This window comes from Porites lutea, chromosome 3 (genome assembly GCF_958299795.1).
Source record: "Porites lutea chromosome 3, jaPorLute2.1, whole genome shotgun sequence".
Classification (NCBI taxonomy): domain Eukaryota; kingdom Metazoa; phylum Cnidaria; class Anthozoa; order Scleractinia; family Poritidae; genus Porites; species Porites lutea.
In genome coordinates this window covers 23,536,026-23,558,525 of record NC_133203.1, presented here as the reverse complement: position 1 = coordinate 23,558,525, position 22,500 = coordinate 23,536,026, and the positions used below count along the sequence as shown (strand labels likewise).

Sequence of the window (22,500 nt, the reverse complement as noted above, 5' to 3'; positions counted from 1 at the left end):
TGACAACGTGTGTGAATCATGAGGCTACTGCTTGACTATGACCCATTAAAAAAACTAAGAGGACTCTTTGGTGCTTTGCCAGGCTTACCATAAACTCAGTTTCGGATTGCTTTCGACGTTTCAGTGGAAAATTCCTGAAACAAACGAACGTCTGAAAAGGCAATCGCCTTTTTTCCTGGTTGGAAACTTCCAGTCTGAAGTTCGGATTTCATGTCTTCAAACCTTTTTTGAATATTAGTTTCAGGCTTTCGCGGCCGTTTTTCATTAAACGAAACTGACTTAGGAAAATGGTAAACGCGATTACCGAACGGAATCAAAATTAGTCAGTCCTGAATTCTCCTCACCATTTGCCCAAACCGTGAAGCGACCGGTTTACCAATGTAAATAGTAGAAAAGCCTTGATGCCTAGAACCTGCGATAAAGCTTCCTCTCATCGCTATCTGCCGCAAGGAACGTTTCGTCAAAGAGCAGTGAGAGGCGGGTGTATCGCAGACTATGCGTCATACATCTTAAGTACTTTGAGGGGCCTTGTTAAGTGCATAATAGATCGTAGCAATGGCAGATCGTTGCAATATCTCTAATTAGTTATTAAGAGACACCAACAGAAAACTCGCTATTCCTCTACCCCAGACAAATGTTAAGAAAAATAGTTTTTTGGAGCAGTTCTTTGGAATAGCCTTCCTATATGTTGACCAGCAGCAGGCGAAGTCTCTTGGGGTTTTGAGGGCCGGCTGCAAACAATTCTTCTGGAGATCTACACGGTACCAACGTAAAGCGGACTAAGGCTTTCAGTCTTCTAGTATTCGGTTTGTGACAAAGACAAAAGTAAGGTTTTGAAGGCCTGCTTGGGCGTCTAAGTTTCATGGACTAAGGTTACGGAGGATGAGGAAAGTCCTCAAGTCTGTCTTTCCTTTTTAGGTGTTCCCATTCGTTCGTTACAAGGTTCTTCTTAGGTTTAGTATTATACTCTATTTTTTTTCCCTATTGTTATTGTTTTGTTTTTTGTTTTGCTTTGTTTTTTTTTGCGGAAAAGACGATGTTCTCTTTCCAAACGCTGTTGAAAGGAACTTTCAGTCTTTTTAACCTGTCATCTGCTGTTCAGTATTACAGCTAGAGTTTCCATGACACTAAAACGTCAATCAGTGCAAAGTCTTTCAGGCCACAAAGCAGCCCGTACTTTTTGCGTAAGCCAAGAAGGCGGAATAGTCGAGGTAATGGTCTGGAGCAAAACAAAATGGTCGTTCCCTCTTGTCTGGGGCAGAGGGGGCACGGCGGGGGAGGGGAGAGGTGAGTGAGACTGGGGAGAGAATCGAAAAATAAGTCTAAAAAATACAATAGAAAATGACAAAGAAAAAATAAAAGAAAGAAAACAAGAAAGAAAAAAAAGTTTCGCAGTCTAAAAGCAGTTGAAAAGTTAGTACTACCAAATCCGTTCCCGCTGATCAATAACAAAGCGCCAAAAGTGCTCGACGCTCAAGTTGAATACCGTATTTATTCGAATAAGCGCCCAACCTCGAATTGGCGCCCACCTCGAATAAGCGCCCATCCTAAAGGCAGCAAAGTTAATGCGCCCACCCCCACCCCACCCCACTCCCTCCCACACAAACTCAAATAAGAGATAATAAGTAATAAAGAGACCCTCCCCAAGACGCAGTTTTCTTCAGAGCATTTTACAGAAACCTTGCTTTGTTACATCTCCGCTTTTTGTTATTACCATTTATTGTTTTGTTGCAAAACTAATATACTACACTTGCTGAAAATTTAATAAGCGCCCAGCCTCGAATAAGTACCCACCTCGAATAAGCGCCCACTCTCATGGTCCAAAAATTTAATAAGCGCCCAGGGCGGTTAATCGAATAAAAACGGCATACACCATAAAAATTTGTAAATGAAGGACGTAGGTAACCTGTAAGAGGCCTTCAGGTAGTTGGGAAAACGCAAAGAAAAGTGGGCTAGAAAAAATGGCGAAGGGGCGGGGTTAGGGAGAGATGGCGAAAGGTCCTCCTACTCTCTCCCTCTTACTCTCTTCCACGTTTGTTTTCTTCCGTTCCCCATTTCGCGCCACTGTCCACTGTCCACTACGCCCGGAATAGGCTAGTTCATAGTGGGCCAGAGAGTTTTTTTTCCAATGGCGATGCAAGGGATCTATAGATGTCCATTTAGGAACATTTGCCATTTTTGACATTTTTAAAAGCTCATGATCACGCTTCAACTATTCCTGCTTTAGCATTAGTAAAACGACACTTTTTTTCTATTTTCCGTTTTGCTGTAGAGGAAAGTTTCTGATGATTTGTTTTTGATGATGGTGTTTCATCGTCGATCGAAACGAGTTAAAATGTTTTCTGAAACGTTCGTTACAATGTAACTTTATAAGCGTGATAGTAATACATCGAAACGTACATTTATACTTATACATAATTACTTGAAAGAGAAAACTCGCAAGAAAAAAAAAAGAGTTCTAATTAGTTAATATTGGTTATCCCCGTCTTAAATTTAACGTATTTATGCCTTTTGACGCATGCTTAAATTAATAAAACACACCACTGTACTTGTTTAAAGTTTGTCTTCGTTGGGCTCCGGTCGTCGACTCTTGCCGACGTCGCTCAAAAAAGCCGACTTTTGGGCAGTTCTACACTATATATTGTATCCAAACAAAATGACTCTTCTAAATAAGATAAGTGTACTGAAAGATGTAATATAGATTGTATGCTGGAATTTGGCATGTGATCAGCGTTGAATAGAATGTTGAAAGAACACCGCTGGCGTGACGCGCCGTGTCACGCTATTTTTAACCACTGGGATGTCGCGATTTTTCGCAAAATTAGGGTTGAACTCGGCGTCTTGCGGGCTAGTTAAAATCGTTTGCCCAGAGATTTGTTTCGATTTTCTGATATATTGGGGCCTAGTTAAGCCGTAGAAAGTCAATTTGCGAAATTCTAAGTTATAACGCATTGTAAAAATTTACATTATTTTAACCCTATAATTTTGAACGGTAGAAATTGTCAATAGGGCCTATTTTTAACAATACCTTTTTGGCCACAAAATTATTACAGCTTTCATAAATTTATCGTCTTATAAGAAAGAAAGGGTCATAAAAACTATTCGTGTTCTACAAAGGCTGCCAAATCGTTGTGGTTCGACGTACAAGTCAATGGAATTTGTGTAAAATTTCGCTTTACCGGAAGTGGATTTTGAGCTCCGAACGGGCAAAATGAGTTTTCTCGAATTTTAACAAAAGAATACGTTACTTGGGAAAACTAACTACAGCATGTTTCATTACTCATTAAGGGTTATCGATGAGCCAAAAATGAAGGAAATTCGAATTTGGAACTTGTGCAACAAAAAGTCGATTTTGGTCGATATTTACAGACGGTCGCTCTTAAGAAATCACAGATAAAAGTATATGGCGAATCTTACCTCCGTCAGTTGTCATGTCACAATAAACCTTCAAAGGATTTCCATTATTCTCAGGGTCGATTATATACCTCCCGTCTCCCTTGGCGTACCCAGCGTCCCGGATGTCCTTACAAGACCTAAAAAGTCTTGGACTTGGAGCAGGCTGGTTTATTACAACTAAAGAAAACAATACATTTTCACACTCACGTAATATTCTCTGCAAAATGCGCTTAAACGTTTCAAACGTGCAAAGGAAAAGGAAAGACAAAAAAGGAATAAAGGAATTACAACCGAACCGCCCTCCATGAGCGAGTGACCCCCGGGGGGGGGGGACTCCGCATATGAAGGGGGTGGGGATGCTCGTCGTTTCGCCTAGGGGTGTAAATTTCGGATTTTGGTCTCATTTAGGGTGTTCTTTTCAAAACGCCATCATATTTAGCCGTGAAGGTCTCGTTTAGGGTTGCACGCAAAAAATATAAAAATATATATTTGATGTGTATATTTTTAATTCGTTTTAGTTACTCCATTCATATAATCCAAGTTTTCCCATTTGTCTGTGTTTCAACATGGTCTCTTTTAGGGGTCAAAAAAAGCTTGGGCAACGCCCAGATCGGTCTCCTTTAGGGGTTTAATTCAGAATTTCCGACGAGCATCCCCACCCCTTTCATATGCGGAGTCCCCCCCCCCCCACGTATTCAAAACACCAATTTTTTTTTCAGTAAAAGCTCTGATATTAGAACCTTTTTTAAACGACCACCTCTCATAAGCCACCGCGACTGGTTTAGTAGCCTGACAGTTTTATTCCGGGTTTGCCATAATATTTGTCGGGACCTTTTTCTGTGGATCGATACTTGCAAGCGACCACTAAATCATCGCATTTTGGGTGGTCGCTTACGGGAGGTTCGACTATAGAGAACAAAGCTCGCTTTTTCGATTACTGACAAGCACTAATTCCTTTGTGAATTCGTCACAAAGCACCATCCGCTTCGTATTTGCTTAATTACAGACACATTGAGACATTCTTCCTGCCAGTTTAATCTATCAATTTACTCTTTACAGTAAACTAAACTACTAAATTTCGCTGCTATACATTTCACACTTTTAAAGTTTTTTCACCGATTAATAAAGTCACTAAGTTTGACATTTCGCTGGTCTCCTCCAGTGTCATTGTTAAAAAAAATTCCTCTACTACCTTCTCGAATTATTTGTCTCGTTATCCCAGAATATCCTCTGTTTACCCCTTAAATTTTGTATATTATTGTTTTCAAATGCTCCTGGGGAACTGCATATTCCCTAGAGCATATGAAAACAAAAACTTATGACAAATTTGGGGGGAAAAAGAGTGCACTATGGGAGATTCGAAAATAGTCAATAATTAAGGGGAAGGGATAAGAAAGTATTTTATTCAATTGAAAAACAGTAGCAATTTGTAACTGAAACTGGCTGCAATGAGCAACAAAAAACAGAGAAAGACTTTTAAAGTAAGTAAATTTTTTGGAAGTGGTGTTTGTTGTTAGTTTTTCCACATTTTCCTCTATATTGTTGGGCAGACTTCCATAATCTTCTCACGTGACACTGAGATTTACAAACCTATTTTTACTATTTCCAAACTGTTGTTCATGTTTTGAGAAAAAAATCCTCTTTCTATGAAGGTAAAGTTATACTTGTTGTCTTAAATGAGCTAAGTATTAAGGGAGCTACAATCAAGAAAGGCGGGAAATATGGAAAAAATAAGCACTGAATGATGTGCACAAAACACATCACTGACACAGCATGTGATTGGGAGAACGATTTTTTGCGATCTCTTTTTAGCTAGAACAGTTTTACGTAGAATCAGTTTCGCCATTGCTTTCCAGTGAAAATAATACATAGATTTAGCCAGAGCTAAAAGCGAAGCTCCCGTTTATGCATTTTAAATTTACTTCAGACAATGGACTTGAGCCATTACAAAGAAATCCACAAATCTGTACGTTAACTTTAGGGGAGAACCATGACTGAAAAACACAAAATGAGTCTGCGATCAATTAAAAGCTAAGAAATGGTCATAACATGGAAGTCGATTATCAAGTTAAACACTGGTTACAGGCTCCCACACGGCTAGAACGTTTGACATTTCTCATTGGTTTCCCTGTGGTGCGGACGGATGGGCGGACGTACTTTAGCCGGCGTAGCAGGCGCAAGAAAGAACGCTCGCGCGCCCTTTCTTTCTTGCGCCTGCTAGGCAGGCTGCACGTATGATAACGTGATTTTTTATCGGATGCAAAGATAACCAAATTTTCTTAGGTATGGAACTCCTCGCACGCGCGTTGAGCTCCGCTATTAATAATAACGAAGCATAACTCACTCCTCTCGCATCGTTTTCCTTCGTATCCAGGGTGACACTGACCGCTGTTAGTTGGTTTATTTTTATTGTGAGAAACAGGAACACAGGACACCTGCGTTGCATAAACAGGACGAAAACATAATTTAATGATAATATCATACCTCTGAACGCGGGTGAACTTTATATTGTGAACAATAGAAACCAAGCGGTGTTATTTCAATTACCCCTATTTCCAATAAAAAAGTAAGGGTATAGCCTCATACCTTGGAATTCAAAAAACTCTCTGGTTTAATTTCACATCGTTCATTTGATTTAGCTTTTACTAACCTTCACTGAGCCATAGTAAGCAGACCCGTTCTTCTTTATAAAATCATCCGGCTTCATCTTCCGTGTTTTGTTGTTTAGCTCACAAACGTGTTTAGTAACATCTGCACCAGGATGAACATTAAACGACTTGCAGCTGGTATTTCTCAGGCATGTTTGGTGACATTCAACAGCCTCAGCAACAACGGACGTGTTAATAACATTACCAACTAAAACATGGTCTGAAAATGTTCAACAAATGGATGAGAAAACTGAAAAAAAGTCTCAAGGAACTAATAAGTTTACCGTAATCAGTTTGACGATTTTTGTTCAATGCCCGGTTAAAATTTTAACTTAGTACAGTGGAACCCGCCTTACGGCCACCTCTCGGTAATACGGTCAACTTTCCTTTTGAATTCTTCAGTGAGTGCTGAGGATGTGTCTCGTTATTTCAGCTTACTAATCTCAGCCGATGTCTGATATCGGACAAAACACTCCCTGAGATTGACTTCTTTTTCTATCGTTACCCCAAAGGACAGAGGTGTTTTTGCAAGTCTGATTCATGCCAGATTTACTAGCTTGTGTCTTAACATTAAAACCATTTGACTTAAAAACGACACGCGTAGAGCTTTTTTTTTTTTCAAAAACACGACAATTACAATGTGAGGAAGTGAACTCAGCATGGGAATCGAGATATGTCCAGGATCGATCTTGTTAGCAAAAATTTGCTAGCAAATGTTTTTTGCAATTGTCGTAAAAGAAGTAATTAGGAAAAAATTATGTCAGAAATCACTAACAAATATGGCAAAAATCGCAAGAATAACAAATCTAATAAGAATCAAGACTTAGAAAAAAAAGAAGCCAAGAAGGACCCCGAAATGTCCGCAAATATCGCAAAAATCGCAAATATAACAAGGATTTTTCTTGCTAGCTAAAAACACCCATGACAAATATCGCAAAAATCGCAAGAATAACAAATCTAACAATAATCAAGACTTACAAAAAAAAGAAGCCAAGAAGGACCCCGAAATGTCCGCAAATATCGCAAAAATCGCAAATATAACAAGGATTTTTCTTGCTAGCTAAAAACACCCATGACAAATATCGCAAAAATCGCAAGAATAACAAATCTAACAAGAATCAAGACTTAGGGAAAAAAGAAGCCAAGAAGGACCCCGAAATGTCCGCCAATATCGCAAAAATCGCAAATATAACAAGGATTTTTCTTGCTAGCTAAAAACACCCATGACAAATATCGCAAAAATAACAAATTTAACAAGAATAAAGACTTAGAAAAAAAAGAAACCAAGAAGGGCCCCGAAATGTCCGCAATTATCGCAAAAATCGCGAAAGTAACAACGATTTTTCTTGCGAGCTAAAAACACCCGTGAAAAATATCGCAAAAATCGCAAAAATAACAAATTTAACAAAATTCCAGACCTAGAAAAAGAAGAAACCAAGAAGGGCCCCGAAATGTCCGCAATTATCGCAAAAATCGCAAAAGTAACAACGATTTTTTTTGCGAGCTAAAAACACCCGTGAAAAATATCGCAAAAATCGCAAAAATAACAAATTTAACAAAATTCCAGACCTAGAAAAAGAAGAAACCAAGAAGGGCCCAGAAATGTCCGCAATTATCGCAAAAATCGCAAAAGTAACAAATATTTTTCTTGCGACATAAAAACACCCGTGACAAATATCGCAAATATCGTAAAAATAACAAATGTAACAAAATTCCAGACTTAGAAAGCAAAGAAGCCAAGAAGGGCCCCGAAATGTCCGCAATTATCGCAAAAATTGCAAAAGTAACAAGGATTTTTCTTGCGAGTTAAAAATACCCGTGACAAATATCGCAAATATCCCAAAAATAACAAATGTAACAAAATTCCAGACTTAAAAAGCAAAGAAGCCAAGAAGGGCCCCGAAATGTCCGCAAATATCGCAAAAGTCGCAAAAGTAACAAGGATTTTTCTTGCCATCCTAGCTAGCTGTATGTTGATGGAAGAACGAAGCATACACAGATTGGTACTGTCAGTAATTATAAAAAGTGCCACGTTTGTAACTGATGATTTCATTTTCGCGAAAATGGAACAGCATTACAAAATTACTGGACAAGAACTTATCCCAGTTAAGATAAGCATTACTATTAGGGAAAAACAGTGATGCGCGGGTGTTCTTGGCCCCTTTCTTGCCCTTCAACAATTCTTGCCTATTCTTGTTACTCAAGCGCAATTTGTGGCATTTTGCCATATTTGGTACTAAATCGTCTCACATGGCAGTAAAATTCTTGTTACTTTCGGCAATCCCTGTTTAGAAAACTATGGGTATTGCACCGCAACATTCATGTATAATGCGCGGATCTTATGACCTGTTTACTTTTCACTCAATCTGCTATTCTTGATATTTTGGAACGATTGTTAACCACCCCCTTTTATTGCTGAAAATTTGCCCCCTTCTGTGAGTGACACTCCTTTCTATGCATTGTAGCTGTATGTTGATGGAAGAACGAAGCATACACAGATTGATATTATAGCATTTTGCTACTGTCAGTAATTATAAATAGTGTCACGTTTGTAACTGATGATTTAATTTTCGCAAAAATGGAAAGCATTACAAAATTACTGGACAAGAACGTTGCGAAATTTGCGGACATCTCGAAGCCCTTCTTGAGCTTTCCTCTTTCCAAGTGTAGAATTTTGTGAAATTTGTTATTCTTGCAATTTTTGCCATATTTGTTGCTCAGTCTTTTCACATAGTAAGAAAAATTCTTGTTACTTTTGCGATTTTTGCGAAATTTGCGGACATCTCGAAGCCCTTCTTGGCCTTTTGTCTTTCTAAGTGTAGAATTTTGTGAAATTTGTTATTCTTGCAATTTTTGCCATATTTGTTGCTCAGTCTTTTCGCATAGCATGAAAAATTCTTGTTACTTTTGCGATTTTTGCGAAATTTGCGGACATCTCGAAGCCCTTCTTGACTTTTTGTCTTTCTAAGTGAAGTATTTCGTTAAATTTGTTATTCTTGCTATTTTTGCGATATTTGTTGCTCAATCTTTTCACATAGCAAGAAAAATCCTTGTTACTTTTGCAATTTTTGCGATATTTGGGGACAATTCGGGGCCCTTCTTGGCTTCTTCTGTTTCCAAGTCTTGATTCTTGTTAGATTTCTTATTTTTGCGATTTTTGCGATATTTGTCACGGGTGTTTTTAGCTAGCAAAAAAGAAATCCTTGTTGTTTTTGCGATTTTTGCGATATTTGCGGACATTTCGGGGCCCTTCTTGGCTTCTTCTGTTTCCAAGTCTTGATTCTTTTTAGATTTGTTATTTTTGCGATATTTGTCACGGGTGTTTTCAGCTAGCAAGAAAAATCCTTGTTACTTTTGCGATATTAGCGGACATTTCGGGGTCCTTCTTGGTTTCTTTTTTTTTCTTAGTATTGATTCTTGCTGGATTTGTTATTTTTGCGATTTTTGCGATATTTGTAAGTGATTTTCTTACATAATTTTTTCTCAATTATTTCTTTTGCGACAGTTGCGAAAGCAATTTGCTAGCAAATTTTTGCTAACAAGATCGATCCTGGACATAAGTGTGGGAATCATAAAGATGGTTAGAAATTTTTAGTTAATTATAGGCGTTAACTTACCAATTTGAGTTTCAAAAACACTTGCGTAGAAGTCCTATTCGGACATTACCGATGAAACTACCATAACAGCAGTGAGAACGAACAAAGCGAGTGAGACACCAAAAGACCGCCACCATTGTTATATTTTTTAGGTCTGACGGTGCAAAAAATCACTGAATCTTTGTATTTTCAGCAACTAATTCATGATCAAAAGACCCATTTTATACCTGTTATTGAATTTATTAATAATTTACTTGTTAAGAAGAGTGCAACAGTCATCTTTCTGTCAATCCAATATCAGTTGATAACAATAACAACAGTTAAAGGTTTCAAGAAGCGAAAGCTTTTGAAACCAATTTTTACACGTGCATAATTATGACAACTATCTTTTATGAGTAGTTAGATTGTACGACTCTATGACTTTGGACCAATACTTCCGTTTTTGTAAAAATCATCGTCATGTTTTCTAAGTTGTAAAACGGGAAGTTCAACGCAAATAACACTATTTAAACAGGACGCGCATGCGAAATCCATCTTCTTTTAAAAGAAGCAGGTGGTAACTATGATGCGGTTTTGCAATATCATCCTTTTTTGTAAACCTCTCTAAATTATCGCCCACGTTACGAGTTTTCAAAAATAATTCAACTTTTTGACGGGAATATTTAAAATCATCGCCTCACTAGAATAATCGCGAACCCCCCCCCCCCCCCCCCCCCCCTGCCCCTCTCGCCATCTTCTCATCGCGTTTTATCCCCTCTCTGTCTAGCTGAAGTGCAATGGTAGCAAGTGCATTGCTTCTTTGCCTCCATACATAACAGCAATATTCTGTAGGACTAAATTACATGTCTGCAATGTGATCCAGCAAAAACTAATTAGACAGGAAGGCTTGGGAGAGGGAAAAGATAGCGTGCGTGAAATCTCTGCGAAACAGAGAGTGATGTCTCTTCCATTAAGTCTTTCATTGAACTTGCAAATTATGAATAAATTGAATAGGAAACGTCAGCAAGCACTTACCTCTTGCTGAAAAAAGGACAATGGGAACGTTTAGATTTCAATGCGAGCACGATACCGTATTTCCTCGAATAATAGCTGGGGGGCGATTATTCGAGGGAAGGCCGCGATTATTTCAAATATTCCTCACTGGAAGTCGTACCCTTAATAGTTCGTTTTATTTTCCCATTGAATGAAAAAAATAATCAGATGAAATAAACTGAACATGGGCTTTTTAAGAGTTCCAAATTTAGTTCCTTGAATAATTTTAGGAGCTTGAATCGTCTTGACAGAGCACTCTGAGTATCAATTTCCACTGAATAATGAATCCAGCCAAAAAGACAAATTTATATGACGAAAAAAGAGAGATGAAAATTTTTTTATTAGTAACCAGGAGCTGTTGTAACCCGTTGAGAGATGACGCTGTGTGTTGGTTAAGCTAGATTTAGAACAATAAAATTGTGATGTTGTGACCTTAAATGAGTCAGTAATAACAGGCTGTAAAAAAGTCAATCGGCAGTTTGGTCAAACATCTGTAATTTGTGCTAAGGATTAGGCTGTTGTCCGTTTTATCAAGGTGTTATTAATGTGGAAGTTTACTGCACTAGAAAAATAACAAGTACTGTTATACATATTTTTAGGTCGCACAGTGATCTTGTATAACGTGCCTTCTCGTTGTGACGTTGTAATTAGCTATGAAAAACTGCGAGCAGTGTACGAGATTCTGAAAGCTATTTGTTGGGCTTATCTCCCCGATTTTGAAGATATATGGAAAGCTAATGAAGTTCGATAAATATCCGATCAATGGGCTTTAACAATGAAACATGATGAATAACCAATTCTGCCAATTTACTAATAAGCTCTAATAAGCTTTGCATGCAGAAAGGTAAATATTAACAGTGTGCTTTTTAAGAGTGAGACATCTTGTCTCCAAACTTGATGTCCCTCGGAACACATTTATCCTTAAAATGGACATAGAAGTAATTTAGCCTAGGAAACTGATTAATTTTATGTTGACACTAGCTTTAAACAGTAGGAAGCTTTTAGTTCTAATTTAATCACTAAGAGCGGGCAAACATATCAGCCACGCAAACAAATAAATAGCGTGCTACTAAGGAACTGAAGAAAGAAAAGAGTATGCAGTTATAGAGAGAGAAAGAGATGAAAAAGAAAGAAGTACAGAACTGTTGAAGATCAATGAAGGTTAAGTTGAAGAAGAAAGCTTAGAAGTTAACAGAAGAATAATATTGTGAGAGACTAAGTCTCCTTATAATAAAGAGTTTAATCGTAAGACGTATTGGGTTGTGAGAGTCAATCTCTCATCAAGAGGATTTAGTCCCTTTATCAGGTACGTTAACAGCACAACACCCACGGCTTTCACTGATCCGTTGACAGCCCCGAACCATTCTAAGGCACTGCCAGGGGTTTTCAAATTGTTTTTACGTAATTTGCGTTCGTGTTTAACTTTCTCTTTTCTCTATGAGATAAACGAAAAACTCCCAGTCTAACTTTTCGAATGTCCGTGTCTTTCGCTCTTGGATGTCAAGTAGTCTTCGGCAGACAAACCGGAAGCATAGATACATCAGGTGAGGGAACAAGGCAGGAAGCCAATCAGAACACAATTGATCCCAGGGATCAATCCGCCATCGTATCAAGAAAAGTGACCTGAATTTGAGAATAATAGGTATTGTTCTGTGTTGATGATCTACATGATGAAATCCCGAATGACAGAAACGCCCCTAACGGGAAGTTGGGAAAATTCCTCATAGTTAATATAAAAAAACATTATTTCTTTGAGAAACAAATTTCATTTATTACCGTCGTTTTCTATTTTCGCTTCAATAAATAATTTGCTACATAGTATTTATTTCGCCCATAATGTTTACTGGTCTATTTTTGTATTTCTTGGAAATTTCGCCAGCGATCTGAAAAGGAAAAAATGAGAAATATCAAACATATTTTTAATTATGAATGAGAGGATATGAAGGTCAACGTGTTAGGTTGTTCGTACGATTGCAAATAAATGTTAACCAAAATAAGAAGCACTATTTTTTTTCGGGTAGTTTGTGTTTACTTAGCTCAACAATCCAAAATATCATAATTTTAGAAAAACCTTATGTGTAATAACTTCATAAATAAATAACAAATAAATAAATAAACTCCGATTTAGAGGTAGCGCATCCACGTCGTGGTTCTTCATCTACCTGATTCCTGATCGAATTGGAATTTGCAGGAGCAAACCGGAGTAGCAAAGGAGACAACCTACAGCAAACTCAACCCACATGTTGTAGACGCCGGGATTTGAATCCGGACAACATTGGTGACGGGTGATTGCTCTAACCATTACGTCAACCTTGCCCATTGCCTATAACTTCTCATTGAGGCTCTTATTGACGAGTTATGCTAATGACATTCAACTGCGACATAACCAGTGTCCCCCAACCCTAATCCCAAGGGAACTCCCATGTGACTCCCAGACGGGGTGGTCTTTAAAACATTAAAATCAAACCCACAAGAGAGACCAATCTAGGCCTGGCTCAGGCTTTATTTGATTCCTAAAGAAGACCAGTCTCCAAACGGCGACAAAATTGTTGAGACATTGTATTCAAATAGGGTAACTTCAGAGAACAATCGCCCTCCCCTCCATTCAAAGTTGGGGTGTTTGTTGTTTTCTACAGGTAGCTTGAACAGTGGCACAACATTGCAAGAAGGGGATGGGGGAAGAAAAGCTTTATTTTCCCCTTTTGAAGTCAGTAAAACGTAAGAAAACCCCGTTAGGGAGAAGTGTCTCAACTAATTTTGTCGCTGCCGATCGTAGGCCTGACTCAGGCTTTATTTGACCCCTAGGGGACACCATACTCCAAGGCAGTATGACGGCATTTGTTTGTTTTCTTTCTTTTCGTCCTGAACACCCTGACACCAAAACCAGTAATTTCTACGCCTTAGAAGAATATCCCTGTCATTTTCATCTGGGAGTGCCCCGCCGCGCTTATTCTGACCTAAACGGGAGCGGTTCTATCACACATGAAAGCAAAGGGAAACGATAACAAATAATTGGGTAATATGTAGTACCCAAGGTCCGGAATATGTGGATTATTGGACGTAAGTGCTATTGGGATTGTTCTTGTCCTCGTTATAGATGATTGTGATGATGATGCCTTAATGATGTTGTCCTTGCCTTTTTGTTTTTAAGTTTCCCAATGGTTCCAACGATAGAGTTTTCAATGAATGGAATGTAAGCAAACAACACCTATGACTAGACAAACCAACGGTTTTTCAAAAGTTATGTTTTGGAACCAAAGCAGTGAAAAATTGTGTAAGAGAACACACACCTGTCCTTGTAGTTCCTTGGTTTTGCTTCTAATAACCTCCAGTTTTGGTTCCAAGTCAATCTGTTCTTTGGAAGCGGCCAATCGTTTTTCAGCCATCACCTTGCTGGATGCCACTAACTTCTCGGATACTTTGAGTTTCTGCTGCAATGAGTCTGCTAAACGGTCCAAGTATCTGAAACAACCAATTGCCAATTGGAATTTTTTTTTTGCAAAACCAAAGGCGTTAGCTTTTAGTGTCTCTTCTAACTGAATCTAAATCTTACGATGGTTAACGGTGAAATCATTTTCTTGTTTGGTGATACAGAGAAGAAAAGGTAACTGTTGAGTTGGTGAATAACGCGAGCGTGCGGTTAAATAAAAAGATGTTATACTCGTAGCCTAGAGACCTGGACATGGTTGTTTAAACGTTGGACAGAACTGTCCACCATTCCCAGGTTGTTCAAACGTTGGATAGCGCTATCCATTGGATAAATCACTATCCAGCAGATAAGTATCCGGGAAACCAATTCCGCTTTTCAGTGGATAGAGATTTATCCAGTGGATAGCGCTATCCACCTTTTGAACAAATGGGGCCAGATGAATGACTATCCAGCGGAGATATATAAGTGAAACCATTTCGCTACTTTACAAACGAGAAAGGGACTGGAACACCGCAATGGCCTCTGGGATCGTTACTGGCGACGCGCCGTTCAGCTATTGGTCAGTTTGTTTCCCTGTCCCTAGTAACAGTCCCACTCGTCTTTTCCCAAGTTAACTCGACCTAGTTTCCTTTATGATTCTAAAGTGATGAAATGCATTATCCAATGGACAGACAACAGCTGGGGTCTGGGAAATACCTGGGTGACGTCTTCAGTAAAAACAGATTATGCATCTTCATTGAGGTGAGTGTTGATAGCACATCAGTAACAGCTGATTCCATGGCTTTCACGGACTCAACAGACTGCATCTGAATCAACTGCGGCGCTGAAGCAAACTAATTAAACACAAGAATTAAACTGAGAAAATTGGAGAAGAATTACAATTCAAAAGAAAAGAAACGGTGCTGTTATATGTTAATACTGTTGAACATACAAGTGTGACACCCAGGGGTCAATTTAATAAAAACTTTTATAGGTACAATACAAATCAATAATCTTTATTTGCCGAAGACAAAATTTATTCGGGTACAAAATGTATGAATCTTTTTACACCTAATTGTGTAACTGAGTGTAATTTACAAGTGTAGCCATTGTTGTAAATCTTACTTATAAAAGTTTTATTAAATTGACCTCAGATTAAAGAGGCGATTAAGGCTATGTAACGCTATTTGCTCTCTTTTAAAAAAAGCTTAAACTTTTCTCGCCCACTTTTGTTATTTTAGGGCCTGTTTACATGGAGGTGGGGGACCCCAGGAAGGCTAGGTAACCCGCTTAGGTGGGGTAAACCGCTTTTCCATATAATCTCTCATTTTCATTTGATCACGTTTACATGATAGGTGGGGTGACCAGCCGCGAGTTACCTCACCTACCTGGGGTCTCCCACCTCCATGTAAACAGGCCTAAACACTATATTTAGGCGTTGAAACTGTTCACTGTCGTCTGTGGTAAAGGTTGGTAGAGAAGGAGAAGGATTAAAACTTAAAAAAATTTTGCCAACGTTATCAAGTTTCAATGAAATGCCTGAAAACACACCAATGAAATATTAGACTGATTTAGCAACAGAACGGGAACGTCAGTTGACGACGGCGCGCGTAAATCAAACAACTGGCTTGACCAATGGCAGAGCGGCAAATTGGGCGCCGGAAGTCGTGTTTAGTCCTTTCCGCGCGCTTTCCCGTCGTCAACTGACGTTCCCGTCCTGTTGCTAAATCAGCCTATTATTGTTAATGCTCCCTTAGAAAATTTGTTTGAAATCTTCATGATAACTCTACACAAGCATAGAATTGATCTAAAACAGCAATTTACCCGTGACATACCCCTTTAACTATTACCTGGCTTGACTCAAACATCGAACTTCCTCACATGTGCCAGACCTGATACTAATGATCAAGAACAATAGATTTTACTCATATGCATCACGTTCGTCACATGTGAAGCCGACTTCAAAGTTTGACACCCAGCTTTTTATACTTTCAAGTTGTAACAATGGAAATCCAATGTATCAATAGCCTGGTCAGGATAGAAATTACTGTGGACTGCTTAGGAAGACTTGCAAGCAATGAATCCACGTTTTCAAATTTGACCATGTTACCGTAAAATTCCGAAAATAAGCCCCTCCATGTATAAGTCCCTCCAAATATTAGCCCCCCAAGCTCGTAACGCAAAACACCTTCCGTTTAATCGCCCCTCCAAATATAAGCCCCACGGGAGGCTTGTACTAGGAAATTCCCCTCATATACAAATTAGAACAAAGCAAAAACGGTAAATTTCCTTCCATTTATAAGGCTAGCCCAATCAATTTTGAAACGCAAATTTCCCCCGTAGATAGGCCCCTCCGAATATAACCCCTCCAAAAATAAGCCCCTCAAAAAGGGCCTTTGAAAAATATAAGCCCCAGGGCTTATTTTCGGAATTTTACGGCATTTGAAAGAAAACCGCTCAAAAACCATAAGAGATCTGCTATCTACAGAAAGGCATGACATAGAATCACTATATAACACACTTCAAGTGTTCTTAACCATCTTTAAGGTACCTGATTTGCAGAGAGAACATCAGAATCGCTCTTCATTTCCACTAGTCTTTGACGGAGAAATCCCTGAAGCTGATAAAAAATAAACACATGTCAGTGCACTGCCTAGGAAACAATAAGACGAAAAATATTTTCTAAAGTCATTCCTCCTTGAATCCCCGACTTAATCATTGATGTGTTTTACAGGGCAAACAAGTCGATCATTTAAGCTATTAAAACAACTTCTTCAAGGTTAAAGGTATGATGCAAGCAAAAAACTTGTCAAGTCGCCCAAAGACCAGAGCATTGTCGACCGAACGCCAGAGGTACGTCGCACAAACTGTCGTCGGAACCCTAGAAAGTTACGACAACTGAAGCAGTGTATCTGCCGTTCTTAAAGCGTGAACGAAAAATAAAATTATGCGTGCAAAACCAATTGAAGGGAGGGAATGGCTAGTGTATCTTACTCTCTGTAAGTGACCAACTCTGACTTCGCAACAGTTCAACGGATAGCAGTTTTCGGAAGTAAAGAGAGTCAAATGCGTACCCCTCCATAGTCCTTTTATAGAAAGCAAAAGACCCAAAAAATAATTTAGAACAATAGATATGAAGCCGGCCTGTACCTCCAACAGTTCATCAATCAGAAGATTTCGAGTTTGAGTTGTATCCATTAATGTCTCGGCATCTGGTCCACTGATAACTTCTCCATCTAACAGATACAAAACAAGTAAATAAAGGGTTTAGTTTCTAATAGAACTGTACTATTGTCTGGATGGAATGGAAAAACACGAAGGTTGCATGCTAGCTCAAAAAAGCCTATCCCCAATAATAGTTACAGGTGAATTATAATTGGTCAGAATTAGCATAGACAACACATCATCAAAGGATAACGCGAAAGCGCGCGTAAAGGACTGAGCGCTAATTCTGGTGCTCAGTTTGCCGCCCTGTCATTGGACAGTTCGGTTTTCAGTATTGCACGCGCCATCGTCACTACAGTGAGGTCTCGTTGTCTTAGCTGAATCTACCTCTTATAATTTTTATATAGTGATTGGGAGGTTGGCCTGCTTCAGGCATTCAGATCGTAGGGAAGAGTTTTCTTTGCACCCTGTTCTTCCTTTAAGGAGGATTTAAAACCCGAAATTTAAAAATACCTGTTTTTAATAGATGAAAAGAAAAGGACGTCCTTCACATCAAGAGGAAGATTGTTTTAAGGCGCTGGCGCGCAAGATGAAAAAGCTGGCGACGACCGCAATTGTCAGGCCGGCTAAACACTGTTCTGTGGTACCTTACGAACGACAACGGCAAAGTCATAAAAGCAACAGGTTTAATGAGCAAAACAACAATTCTGCACGTGCATCACGCTTTTTTATATATTTCTTGGCCGTCCCTGTACAACTACGACGTGAAATGACCAAATTTTAAGTTTACATGAGGACAAGAATGGCAAGGCGATAAATTCTACCATGTCTGTCTGCACTCATGTGCGGTCCTCTCTCTTCAGCTCCAACATAAATTCCTTTCTTTTAAGTTACTGGGCGTCGTGGAATAAACGCGAAATGGTTTGAAAGGATCTGAAGTCTATTTTTCAGCGACGTTTTCAAGGACGTCACCGTTGTCTGATCGTAAGGTCTCTATTAGTAGCATTGGGCACGAAGACACCTAAACGGTTGATGACAAATCAGTGGATCAGTCAAGTACAAGTACAAGTACTTGGTTGCTAAACCGTTTAAAATTTTGTAAGTGATGAGTGAAATTTTAAGAAAAAGATATGTTTACCCAAGGGCAGGTAGCCAATGAAGCTTACGGAGAATAACTGGCGGGTGGTGTTCCGAACCACTTTAACCGTACGATAGCCTACCTAACAGGCCTCGAGAGGGGAGGGGAAAGGAAGGAAAACGCAGAGGAGATTAGGCACTTTCCCCTCCCTCTCTCCTAGCCGTTCAAAGTTCAGAACTGATAAATTTCGTGACACAATCCTTGAAGAAGTTTGTCATTATACAGCGACGCTCCTTACCTTGACCAGAATCTTCCAGTGTAATTCCACTACTATCAAGTGCGACGCCTCCATCAGTAACATCATTCTCTCCCCAGTCTATCACGGCCTCCTCAGAGCTTGTTTGCCCTCCGTCAGTACCCCAGTCTATAGCGTCACCACTGTCACCCCAGTCAATACCCTCTGATGTCTTCTCATCTCCCTCACCCCAATCAATATTGCCAGTGTCATCATTGGTGCTGGAAACAGCCTCAATGCCCCAGTCTATCTGTGAGGTGAAGTAAAATATAAAACAAGGTTATGGAGTACGGGCGACAACGATCGAAGGTCAAAACGCTTTTGCTCAAACGCTGTGCCTTGCGTACGTTTCACGTGGCAGATGGTTAAAACACGCGCGTTCAGATGACGAGTGATAGAAAGTCCAAATGCGCATGATCAAATTGCGTTTTGTGCATTCCATTCATTCTCAATAGAAGTCCTAACGAATGCTGGCTATATACATGCCACGCATGCGTAATAACATCTTGTCGCCCGCAATATTAAATATTGCGTTAGCAACAAGGGCCAGCATAACAGATATTAGGCCATTATCGAGTTGCCCCAAGCTTCTGTTTCAATGCGAGGCTAAGTTTGAAGCTACTGATAAGGAAATGATTTTTTGTTCTCATTCAATTAAAACTCGTTTTCACAAAAGAAGGTTTTGCAGCAGCCTCGTTTTGAAAGTGGGAGTTTTGGAACTTGGAAATGGACTGATTTGTATGAAGTGGCCGCCTACACTGTATAACAGAGATAGTAAAGGATCTATTTTAAACATGATTATATAGTTGTATCAGCTCCATGTGAAAATTTCAAATAGGCCATTTTACAGTTATGGATGGAAGCGAGGGTGAGGGTGACCTTGTTTTGATACAAACCTTCTTTGCTTTGTTATGGAAATTGTTCTTGAAAAATACTAGTAAGCATAAGAATAAATTGATTTACATGATAAAGCAGGAAGGTTTGTATCAAAACAAGGTCATCCTCAGCCTCGCTTCCATCCATAACTGTAAAATGGCCTATTGTAAAAAACCTAAGTAGGTTGAGTATTATCGTCCGGGTGAACGTCTGAATAGGACTGTTGTTCCTTACAGTGACTGTCGTTTCACCTGTGCGGTAGTAATCTTCAGAGTCAAAGTGAGTGGCATCACGTTAGTCGATGATATTAAACTCTGGTTATTGAACTGATAGGTCAATTAAGTCGCGATGTTATGCCGGGTCGTTTGTCAGTTAAGCAGTGAAGCTATTGGTTATGAAGACTCGTAATGTCATTATAACAAACCTCTTGTGCAGGGCTGTTATGCCTTTATTTATTTATTTATTTATGTTTCTACACTGGGAAGACAGTCTCTTTAGTAACTCACCTCCTCATTATTCTGTTCTGTTTTTACTTCTGAACACTGAGGCGTTTTGTCTGCAACAACAACCTATGGGAACGATAACAAGGTAAAGAATTTTAAATAACAGCCCAATTTGATGAGAAGGATAACATCAACGGCAAGGAATACAGAAGATTGTTACTACAGTATGTGTGTACTACTCTAATTGATTTAAATAACACAATGTTATTTACGGGTACATCAAAGAGCAGGATGTATATTATTTATCTCTGGTTTACCAAATAACTTTTTGGACACAAAATTGCCTGAATTTACTGAAGTGATTACGTAAAGGAGCTGGGTCACAAAATTTATCAAAATTCAAACAGTCGGAACTGTCACCAAACTGAGTGAAACATAAATAAAAAAAACTGCTCAAAAAGTTAAAATAATAATAATAATAATCTTCTTATATAGCGATGTTTCTCTGCTGAACCAACAGCGCTTTACAACAGTGAATGATAAAGAAAACTAAGTAACATTAAAAATCAATTAATGATTCTTACAATTTTAAATTAATTTCTAAAAAGGTACGTCTTAAGAGTGGATTTAAAAGATTCTGCTGACTCACAACGTGTTATACTTCATGGGAGGGTATTCTATAGTTTTGGGGCAATAAAGGAGAAAGCTCGCTCCCCATATGTTTTAAGATGGCAGCGGGGCTGTATCAGTAGTTCTTTATCAGACGAACGTAATGTCCTTGATGGTCTATAGTGAATTAAGAGGTCACTTAGATAGAGTGGCGCTAGTTGATCAAGGCATTTAAAAGTCATTAGCAAAAATTTTAAAACGAATACGCTCATGAACGGGTAACCAATGTAGATCTCTTAGCACAGGTGTAATATGCTCGAGTTTACGTGAGCCTGTTAGAAGTCGGGCTGCTGAATTCTGGACATACTGGAGTTTTCGGACTAGTGATCCTGCTTAAGACCTGAGAGTAGTATATTACAGTGGTCAATCTTGGATGTTACGAAGGCGTGGATCAAAGTTTCACAATGACGGAAAGAGATATGTTTACTGATTTGAGCAATGTTGCGCAAGTGGTAGAAAGCAGACTGACATATGCTGCTTATTTGTTTGTCCACAGACATGACAGTGTCAAACCACCCACCGATGTTCTTTGCTGAGTTCGATGAGTAGATCACATCTAAGCAAACAAGAATAGATTCTAGCGGGGGCTGTGGTGGATGACGGGCGTGTGATTGGGCATCAACTTATTGGCTGACATCCAGTTGTGAACATGGTGAATGCATCACTCAATGCGCAGTTTGGATGTAGTCGGTTCGCCAGCAGCACTCGCCTTGAAAGACAAATAAATTTGGCTATCATCAGCATAAAAATGATGGTTCATGTTGTGTTTACTGATGATGTCTGTGAGTGGTGAGGTGTACATGGAATACAGGATGGAACTTAGCACTGAGCCCTGGGGAACACCACAAAAGAGATTCCGGCTCGATGAGCGCTCAGTTCCGATCTTTGCGAACTGGGTCCTTCCGGATAGATAAGGCTGTATCCATGCATCCTAAGGCTTTCCCACTTATTTCGAAACGATGTTTTAGCCTAGTGATGAGAACGTCGTGGTCTACCGTGTCGAACGCCGCTGAGAGGTCTAGTAACACCAATATAACACACTCTCCATCGTCAATGGCACGTAGAATGTCATTGTGTATTCGCGTAAGCGCTGTTTCAGTGCTATGGCCTTTGTTATATGCTGATTGGAAAAACTCATGTAGACTTGCATCCTCAAGGTGATAATTGAGACGCACAGCTACAACCTTCTCGGTGGCTTTGGAAATGAAGCTTAGGTTCGAAATAGGTCTGAAGTTCTTGTATACTTCATGATCTAGAGAGTCCTTTTTCAGTATGGGTCAACGACAGCTTCTTTGAAGGCTGTAGGTACAATCGCAGTGTTGAGTAACTACAGATAGCAGGCCGGGTGTCATAACACTCTTTCATTAAGATGGCCGGAATCGGGTCTAACACGGATGACTTAGAAGACAGTTTACAGAAGAGACGACAACTCATTTACTGATATGTCGGGGAAAACTCACAAAGTTATAAATGAAACAGCAAATGCAAAAGGGGCCACGAATGAATAAACTGGAAGAAGATTAAATCAGATTGCGGCTATGGTGTTAGCCTAACAGTTTTTCAAAGTTCATTTTTGTTGTATGAATCGTTTGATTTAATGCTTAGGAAAAATTCCTTTTTTGGAAGAAAGCTGTGCTTTTGCCATTCACAAGTACAGTAATTTCTTAAGGCCCACAGCGAATACAGACACGTAATGGGCATTATAAACAAAATCAATTGGCCAGCCGTAAAACAGCCCCAAGCTCCCACCCCTACCCCCCCCCCCCCCTCAAAAAAATTGCCCTTACTAACCATAAGATTAAAATTGGCAAGTGCTAAATATTCTTTTGTAAGACACTTTCCAACAGACTGAAGTAATTTGTTTTTTTCGTTTATTAACGAAACTTTCAATGA

General features: G+C 39.2%; 2 protein-coding genes across 2 annotated transcripts in view; both read right to left on the bottom strand.

The window, feature by feature from the left end:
* LOC140931990 (uncharacterized) overlaps positions 1 to 6,103 on the bottom strand; it is an 8,327-nt gene extending 2,224 nt beyond the window's left edge. Inside the window, exons 1-3 of the mRNA XM_073381662.1 lie at positions 6,047 to 6,103; positions 5,741 to 5,831; positions 3,418 to 3,573 (exon numbers count right to left, since the gene is read on the bottom strand). Of these exons, the coding sequence (XP_073237763.1) occupies positions 3,418 to 3,573; positions 5,741 to 5,831; positions 6,047 to 6,103 (304 nt within the window). The remainder of the gene's footprint in view (positions 1 to 3,417; positions 3,574 to 5,740; positions 5,832 to 6,046) is intronic.
* Positions 6,104 to 12,412: 6,309 nt separating this feature from the next.
* LOC140930734 (CDK5 regulatory subunit-associated protein 3-like) overlaps positions 12,413 to 22,500 on the bottom strand; it is a 17,511-nt gene continuing 7,423 nt past the window's right edge. The window contains exons 10-16 of the mRNA XM_073380438.1: positions 20,002 to 20,064; positions 18,623 to 18,869; positions 17,232 to 17,317; positions 16,633 to 16,701; positions 14,799 to 14,935; positions 13,963 to 14,134; positions 12,413 to 12,555 (exon numbers count right to left, since the gene is read on the bottom strand). Of these exons, the coding sequence (XP_073236539.1) occupies positions 12,484 to 12,555; positions 13,963 to 14,134; positions 14,799 to 14,935; positions 16,633 to 16,701; positions 17,232 to 17,317; positions 18,623 to 18,869; positions 20,002 to 20,064 (846 nt within the window). The 3' untranslated portion in view covers positions 12,413 to 12,483. The remainder of the gene's footprint in view (positions 12,556 to 13,962; positions 14,135 to 14,798; positions 14,936 to 16,632; positions 16,702 to 17,231; positions 17,318 to 18,622; positions 18,870 to 20,001; positions 20,065 to 22,500) is intronic.